The following is a 9,571-nucleotide window of genomic DNA, read 5'->3' as shown; positions in this document are numbered from 1 at the left end:
GGAATAGTTGGTTAATAGGCATCCAATGCCTATTACCAAACCCAAGGCCTTGGTTTCCTATCCTTTCCTTCGCTCTTTAAAAATTCAGATCCATGTGTATTCTTGACTTGCAAATAAAGGAAACTAAAATAAAATTTGAAAGATACCATGAATAAGCAAAATGTATAGGATGTGGACATTTTGGAAAAATAATTTGTATCTCCCTAGCTTGGGAATACCTTTGGTTTTGAATATAGCAGACAAAGCAGTAGTAAGAAGTCAAACTAAATCCAAAGCTCCATATGACTTTGCAATTTAGCACTATTTATATATTTAAAGACAAGCATGGCACCACATGCATTAATAATAGTATATCACATAGGAATATAAACTCTCCACATACACTCAGCACTGGTTCTAAACTTTTCAAAATCACATGAAATCAGTTTAGAATTTCACACCCTTAAGAAAGAAGAGAAGTTTAAATTCACAAGAAACCTATTAAAATATTAAATGAAGATACTGAAAACTGACTGTAGAGGTTCGATGGTTTAAACAGTTTACCAGGGATCGCCTAAAGTAACCCTAGGAACCTCTTTTCTCACTTGTGAGTCTATTAATAGGTGATGTGTTTGAATTTTACTGGGTGTTTTGGCCCTTGATGGATTAGACAGAAGGCAGCATTCTAAAATTTAATCTTTCCTCTTTCTGCTCTCGGAAAGGCTCACATTATTAACTTTTTTTCTAGTAATATCTGATTGAGTACTAAATGCAACCCATGCCCTTATTCCATTTGAAATGTTCTGTAGAAGGAGAAGTGAGCAGACTTACCTTTTATCCTGTATGTAATTACATAGGAGGGCTGAGTTTCTGGCACAACCACACAAATTACCTATTGAAATGCTGCTCTAACTACTTCACGTGGAATGGTATCTAAGCCCTCAAGGACAGCTAAGTGGGCTTGTTATTGTAAAGGGACTCCCATTGTCTGCTATTTGTCCAGTAATTCATGAACCACTGGCATATTACTGGTTCCTTATTTATTACCACTGACAAATGATTTCATAATACTGACCAGAGGGATTACACAGCTCACAAAAACTTTCCATATAAGAAGCACGATGTTAAAACACAGCAGAGGCCATCAAACACAGTATTAATGAGAATTTTGTTAGCTTCTAATGCTAATCATTATTGTATCAGAATGCAATTCACACTAGTTATTAGTAAAAGTTTACAAACATTAAAAAGTGCATAATAACATTTGGATCTGAGAGGGCTGAAAAAAGACATGAAAACACAACACCAGGGCTTTACTTTTGTGATTGGTGTCCACATGATTGCAAGGAGATTACTTTCTCCACCTTATTCAGCTTAGTGAAGGTAAGTTGTCCTCCAAATTTAAACAGTATCATACAGCATTGTGAGAAATTTGATTCCATAGAACAAATTATTTCCAGTCCTTAATATGACCTTGGCTTTTCTTTTCTACCTTTCCAATTGTCCAAAATTCTCATAAATTAAAATATATATGTGTGTGTGTGTGTGTGTGTGTATATATATATATATTAGGTGGGAGAAGTTCTCCACTTGAGAATAAAACAAACTTGATAGATTGAATACCAGTCTGTGCAGACACCAAACAGACTGAATTCAGGTGATATTCACATTAATGGATATTTTCAAATGTCTGTATAATAAAGCAATGGAGTCTTGATGAATCTGTTAGACTTAATCAACTCATCAACATACAATAAGCAAGGGGAAAGACTGTGTTTTAAAAAAGGGTGTTCTATCCTGTGTACACCATCACAGTATGGAAAACTAAAATAAAAAGACAGCCCTTTTAAAAATGAGTGGTATAAAAATTCACAGTAATGCACATCATTTTGTTTTTCATAAGCAATCAGAGAAGGGGGCAGTGCTGAGCATCTATATTGTACAATACAAAACAGTGTAAATAACACAGCAGTAACACACAAATACATAATGCTAAAAACAGTGCTTTCTGGATCTTTCTTTTACTGGGTGAACACTTGAGCCAGAGATATTTAAACTCTGGGGTTCAATCAACCCTTCGCAATTAGACACAATTAAATCCTCTGACATTGTGAGGGGCCAGATGCTACAGGAAGAATCATCATCTAGGTCGGTGCTACTCTCTATAAGCATTTCGTCATATGATCAAGTGAAAGGATCCATACAAAAATGACGCCCAAACACAAGCCACATGATTTCAACCATTGCTAATGACAGAGGTAGGGAAAAGTCTGCCTGCAGCCACAGCCTCTGCCCTCATTTTTAACACGATAATGAGCAGGTTCCTGCAATGCAGCACAGCCATTTTCTTTTTCCTCTTTTCACTCATGGAAACAAATGCATTCCAGACACTCCTGGAGATTTGAGACATTGTCAGGTGTGGTCGAGGGTCAAAGTGGCGTGTTAGCTTTCAGATTTTGCTGCTTCTCCCTGGGCTTCCCCACTTTGTTCTGTAGAACTTCGTTGTGCATCTTCTTCACCTTCTGCAAAAGAAAAACAAAAACGGAATACAGGCAAAATAAAAATGATTGCTTTTATTTCCAACTCTCAGTATGTCATATTGGCAACTTCAGAAATACTAAAGAGGCCCAAAACCCTTGAAGGAACAAGTATATTTTCTTGGTAGTCAGTTCGCCACTGGAGTTTTCAAGGACTGATTAATTCTGTGAACTTGGGACAGCATGGCTCAAAAACAAAATAATATTCAAATTTTCAGAGTAGTCAGTGATCAGCTAAGCTTCGGATAAATAGCTTAGAAATCTCACGGCCAGGTCATGTCACTTAGATAGAGTTTCACAGGTTGCAGAAATTAGAAATGTCTTTAAGTAGAAATCAGAAGTGGGAGCGTGTTTACTTTTTTATGCCTGATTGTCTTATTTGAAGAAATATTTTAAAACTGTATTTTCTCCTTTTTATGGCACTTGATGATAACCCAGCTAATTTCTCAGAGGTTCTATTAGTTCAAAGTAAAAGCAATAGTGGAAAATGAAAGGACACTATGTCAGCTGGCCAGTCCCTTGTCAAATAGTTATAATGGCCTCTGGTCTGCCCTTAGAGAACATGTGCACAATTCCAATAAAGCCAGCCTCATAACTGCACCCTCAGTAGCAATCTTAGCCAGTGGTATAGCAAACATTTCAATGCTTTCACTCCATATTAGGTCACGTTATATAAGTACAAGCTGTTGGCAATTCCAGACTCAAAGATTCAAATATCTGCATGCGATATTTAGTTATCAGGCAGCCAATATGACTTGGTGGACAAAATGTTTTCAGGTGTTGCAATAATATAAACGAATCAATATTTGCTAAGGGTTTGTTATCATAATTCAAATAAAAGCAGGTAAGTGGGCTGGTCTGTTCTTTGGACCATAATGTTACAAGGCAGTTTCTCCTCTACTCTTAGCAAGTGCACACGAAGCACCTCACCATACTCCAACAACATTAAATCTTTAGGAAAATTATAATCAATTCTTTTACGTAAAAATATTTGCTTGTAAAGCACTACCAAGGGTATGACCAGACATTACATATCATTTTCATGCACTATTTTATTATGAGAGGCCCCCATGATGCACAGATGGCCTGGTTCTGAGATGCGTAAATTAGCATGCAACAAGAACTTAATAAACAGGAGAAGCTTTTGGTAACCAAAGAAATGAAGTCAAATTAGGGCATCTCTAGACAGTAGAATATTTCAGGATGAAAGTGATTGTATAAATACAAGATGAGGAACTTGACTCCCATGGGGCTTGGGACTTTCTAGGTGTCTGGGAACACTTCTCAGGGCTTAGCATTATGCTGTAAACATACAGACTGTTGCTAAACAGATGCTTATTAACAAATGAAAGTAAACATGAAGCAACAATATTGTTGAGTATAAACTAAAATGAAGCTGAAACATTTATGAATTAGAAAGGAAATTCTTCACAATTCTTAGTGACAATGAATTTGTCATTATACGTTTGTCATTTTTATATTTTAGATCTTCATGTTATGCAGTTATTAGTTTTTGTATTTAGAATAAACAAAGTTATTGCTTTGCATACTGTTCCTGGTTTTGGACTTCATAATTTTAAGAGAAACAGCAAATGTAAGGCCGGGCGCGGTGGCTCAAGCCTGTAATCCCAGCACTTTGGGAGGCCGAGACGGGCGGATCATGAGGTCAGGAGATCGAGACCATTCTGGCTAACACGGTGAAACCCCGTCTCTACTAAAAATACAAAAAACTAGCCGGGCGAGGTGGCGGGTGCCTGTAGTCCCAGCTACTTGGGAGGCTGAGGCAGGAGAATGGTGTAAACCCGGGAGGCGGAGCTTGCAGTGAGCTGAGATCCGCTCACTGCACTCCAGCCCAGGAGACACAGCAAGACTCCGTCTCATAAAAAAAAAAAAAAAAAAAAAAGAAACAGCAAATGTTGCAAGAGCCTAGTGAATTGCAATTAACATGCAAAAATATTTAGAAAAGAAGACATTTGGAAATATAAAGATAATTTAAATTAATTATAATGAATATAAAATTATTTTATTTACATTAATATAAAATTTCAATTTATTATTTAAATAATTTATAATAATTTAATATGCTTTCAGGAAAATACAGTGGTCTTCAACTTCAGGAAAAATAGAAAAAGAAGAAATTAAATTACACTATGAATAAAAATGTCCTAATATTAAGAGTGGCTAAAATTAATGCAGACTCTTTAAAATAGCATATGTGTATGGAAAACAAAATATAAATATTATGCAAGACTGCAGTAAAAATGTATTTATCCATCTCATGTTACCAAATTGGAATAATTTCCTATACAGTCTTTCTCAGAGCTGTTCTGGGAAGTAATACTGGTAGAAATAATAGCACAACAATGAAACCTAAGATACACACAGGTCTGTGTATTCCAAAGTGGTAATGTTAAAGTTTTATTATTAATCCGAATTTGAAAAGACCAGTCTGAGAAGTACTGAGCTTTAGCCATTGAATAAAATACTGTCCTTATGTATTTTAAAGTAATATTGCTGAGCCATTTCATTAATCTATATATGCATATACTCTGACTCAGTTTTCTAATAATCTAAATGTTTTACCATAAAAATTCTAACAGTGAAGACATATTGAATAATTAAGAGTCAGAAATTGTGATAAGTGCTTTCCATGCACATAATATCACAAGTCTTCTCAGGGAAACACATTCAGCTTTGATGTCTGCAAAAGCTACGGGTGGAAGAACTGTCAGGGAACTTATTCTAATACTCAGAAGTAAAACTGTCAAGTATTTTAATTCATCAAACTTGTTTTTCTTTTTCATTAATGAAGATAGACTCCTTGGGTAAGAATTCAAGGCCCAGTAAGGAGATACATTTTTCACAAACCCATTCTATCTGGAATGGGAAATCAAAGACCTAAGACTTACTAATGTAACAGATCATTTTACTAATGCAACAGATCATTTTACTTCCATTCTTAATAAAATTAGCCCTGGAGACTCTTTTTTTCTAAAATTGTTCTTAGAATTGAAGTCTGTCAGAATTACCTGTGTATCTTGTTAAGTATCTATCTAGTAAATGTTAGAGGTGGCCAATATTGTCAAAGGTAGGAGCTCCAACTTAGTTAAATACTGTACATAAGCAATTTCAGCTTTTGTAGAAATTAGGCTTTAAAAAAACACACCATTTGTTTTATTGATTGCATTAATAAAATCAGATTAAGGACTCTGCATTTAAGTGAGAAGCCTTCTAAAGAGACATCACTGAAAATAGAGCAGGATTGATTAAGAGATTAGTCTCAGACTTTCATCTTGCCTTAGATTGTTTAAAACTCTTTATATTAGATTACTTTCAAAGATGACTTTTCGTGCCTTAATCCCACTTAGTAAAACGCTGCAAATCATTACATGCTCACAGAGAAATGTGTGCCAGAGGACTTACCTGTCTTGTTGATATCAAGACCTGCTAATTTCAAGGCTAATTCATTGCTGTTGCCACTTGCAGAGGAAACCAGGATATCATGTATTGCATTTCTTCTACCTGTTCTTCCTGAGGCAATAAAATCTGCATATGTAGTTTCCACATCAGTCATTGCTACCAAATATCCACATAGCAGGGACTACAAAAGAAAGCAAAATAAATAGGTAAATATAATGGTAGTTAATGCTAAACATTTAACAAAGACAACTGTTAAACTACCGACCTAGTATATGAATGTAAAACAACTGTCCTGTTTGCAGGTTCACAAAACAAGTAATGCCTTTCTGGTCCTAAATATTTAAATCAAAGGTCTGGGAACCTTTAATGTGCAGGGCCTGGTAGTACATATTTAGGGTCACATGATCTCTATTCCAGCTACTCAACTTTGTCCTTACAGTAAAAAAGCAGCCACAGCCAATACGTAAAACAAATGTAATAAACAAACTTTATTAACAAAAAGAGGGAATGGGCTAGATTTAGCCTACATGCCATAGTTTGTTGACATTTAGTTTACATTATAAAATTATCTTTCTCTAATACCATTTTAGTCATTCTTCAACTCCAGAGAGAACTTGAGATCAGGTGCGGGGGGCGTTGAGTGAAAAGTAGTTCATCCTAGGGATAAGCAGTTAAGTGAGAGCATTGTCTGTACAGTCTGTTAATGAAATGGACTAAAATTCAGTTTGCTCTTTATTACTACTATGTACCATGCACCAGCAATTCTAAATATTTTCAGTGATCAAGTACTGCTCTCAGTCCAGAAAAACAGCCCCCACGCTCCCCTCAGTAAGTCATTACTTGAGAGGAGTAACAAATACTCCTGATTAAATCTTGGAAATAAAATGTAAAAAGGTACAAAAACTGATTACTCAAAACCTTCTCATTTCTATCATTAAAATGGCCATACTACCCAAAACAACTTACAGATTCAATGCTATTGCTAGCAAACTACCAACGATACTTTCCACAGAATTAGAAAAAAATCATTCTAAAATTCATAAAGAACCAAAAGAGAGCCCAAATGGCCAAAGCAACCCTAAGAAAAAAAAACACCCAGAAGCATCACACTACCCAATTTTAAGTTGTTCTACAAGGCTACAGTAACCTAAAACAGCATGATACTGGTACAAAAACAGACAAAGAGACCAATGAAACAGGTTAGAGAACCCAGAAATAAAGCCACACTTAAAGCCATCTGATCTTCAACAAAATTGACAAAAACAAACAATGGGGAAAGAACTCTCCAATAAATGGTGCTGGGATAACTGGCTAGCCACATGTAGATTGAAACTGGACCTTTTCCTTTCACCATGTACAAAAATCAATTCAAAGACTAAGTCAATTTCAATTGATTAAAGACTTAAATGTAAAACCTAAAACTGTAAAAACTCTAGAAGAAAACATAGGGAATACAATTCTGGACATAGGCCCTTGCAAAGAATTTATGTCAAAGACTCCAAAAAGAATTGCCACAAAAGCAAAAATTGACAAATGGGACATAATTAAACTAAAGAGCTTCTGCACAGCAAAAGAAACTATCAACGGAGTAAACAGATAAACCACAGAATGGCAGAAAATAGTCTCAAATTATGCATCTGACAAAATTCTAATATCCAGAACTGAAAAGGAACTTAAACAAATCAACAAGCGGTGGTTCACGCCTGTAATCCCAGCACTTTGGGAGGCCAAGGTGGGTGGATCACCTGAGGTCGGGAGTCCGAGACCGGCCTGACTAAAATGGTGAAACTCTGTCTCTACTAAAAATACAGAAATTAGCCAGTTCTGGTGTTAAACAGCTCCATTAAAATGGTCAATGGATATGAACAGACACTTCTCAAAAGAAGATACACACATGGCCAAAAAGCATACGAAAAACTGGCCAACCTAATCATTAGAAAAATGCAAATCAAAACTACAATGAGATACCACCTCACAACAGTCAGAGTAGCTATTACTAATCATTCAAAAATTAACAGATGCTGGTGAAGTTGCAGAGAAAAGGAAACATTTTTACACTACTGATGGGAACATAAACTAGTTCAGCCACTCTGGAAAGCATTTAAAGATTTCTCAGTGAACTTAGAACTACCATTAGACCCAGCAATCATATTACTGGGTATATACCCAAAGGAATATAAATCGTTCTTCCATAAAGACACATGCACATGTATGTTCATCAGCACTTTTCACAATAACAAAGACATGGAATCCACCTAAATGCCCATCAACAGTGGATGAGATCATGTCTGTTGCAGCAACATGGATGGAGCTGAAGGCCATTATCCTAAGTAAACTAATGCAGGAACAGGAAACCAAACACTGCACATTCTCACATATAATTGGTAGCTAAAAACTGAGTACAAATGGACAAAAGAAGGGAACAACAGACACCAGGGCCTATCTGAGGATGGAAGGTGGGAGGAGGGTGAGGATCAAAAAACTATAGGGTACTATGCTTATTATCTGGGTAATAAAATAATCTGTACACCAAACCCCCTAAATACGCAATTTACTCATGTAACAAACCTGTATATGTACCCCTTGAACATAAAATAAAAGTTGGAAGCAAAACAAACAAAAATAAACCAAAACCACCTCATTTGTAAAATTCTGAATTTGGAAATTCTCTCCTCTCGTCACAGCCACCTTTTCTTTCTCTTTTCTCTTATACTCAATGAACCAATTCTTTATACTGATGCTGTCTTTAATTCCTTGAATCACTTTTTAGTTGCCTCTAGGTCCAGCCCTACTTGAATCAGTTACGCACTACTTTATGTAGTTTTTTTTTTTTATTAGCATCAAGAAGTTCCTTTGATCTATTGTTATCTTTACTTCTGTACCTACACTTCACTGCTGGGAAAACACTATAGTATATTTTCTCTGATCTCAGTACTGGGTGGTTGAGTGTTACCAGAAAAAGTCACAAAATTGTGCCAATTGGCTCAACTAGAAATTTCTGGCTCTATTATTAGTATACACTTGGATGGAGTTGCCCAGAAATTCTTCGGTTCACCTCTAGTTGACTCTTCCTTATGCTATTCTCTTTGGGAAGGATTCCAAAGCCTTTCCAGTCTACACACCAGACACCACCTACCTTAAGAGATGACTCTGCATCTTCCTCTGAGAAGATACAGGACATCTGTTACAAATTCTCTAAAAATTCTTCCTTTTTCAAACAACATTTCTCAGTATAATCACCATTCTTTCTTTTTTGGATGAATTGACCTGTCTTTCTAAGACATGCTATTGATTTTATTTCCTTCCACCTCTAATGTCATTACCCGCTGCCCATTAACATGACACATGTTGGAGAATATATTTTCCCTCATTTCTTTCCCTTGATATCCATTACAGGTTCTAATAAGGCAGAAACTGCATTTTGTTAATATTTTAATCACATACAATTTCTAGCAGGGTTGTTTGCACATAGCCAATGTTAAATAAGAATATGTTAAATAGAACTGACCAATGAGGAAGAAATATATTAATCACCTTTTGTCGGTGACCACAGAAAACTTTCCTGCTTCCTGATTGTACTAAATTACTAAATTCTTTTTTTTTTTTTTTTTTTTTTTTTTTTTTTTTTTTTTTTT

The 9,571-nt window shown here is 35.7% G+C and overlaps 1 protein-coding gene across 2 annotated transcripts in view; it reads right to left on the bottom strand.

Annotated features, from left to right (window-relative positions):
* Positions 1-282: 282 nt before the first annotated feature.
* Positions 283-9,571, bottom strand: part of PKIA (cAMP-dependent protein kinase inhibitor alpha) — an 88,709-nt gene continuing 79,420 nt past the window's right edge. For both annotated transcript variants that reach the window (XM_023227802.1, XM_023227801.1), the window contains 2 exons: positions 5,940-6,117; positions 283-2,501 (listed from right to left, as the gene is read on the bottom strand). In XM_023227802.1, the coding sequence (XP_023083570.1) occupies positions 2,422-2,501; positions 5,940-6,090 (231 nt within the window). In that variant the 5' untranslated portion in view covers positions 6,091-6,117 and the 3' untranslated portion in view covers positions 283-2,421. The remainder of the gene's footprint in view (positions 2,502-5,939; positions 6,118-9,571) is intronic.

Source organism: Piliocolobus tephrosceles, chromosome 7 (genome assembly GCF_002776525.5).
Source record: "Piliocolobus tephrosceles isolate RC106 chromosome 7, ASM277652v3, whole genome shotgun sequence".
Lineage (NCBI taxonomy): Eukaryota > Metazoa > Chordata > Mammalia > Primates > Cercopithecidae > Piliocolobus > Piliocolobus tephrosceles.
This window is presented reverse-complemented; position numbering and strand designations above follow the sequence as displayed.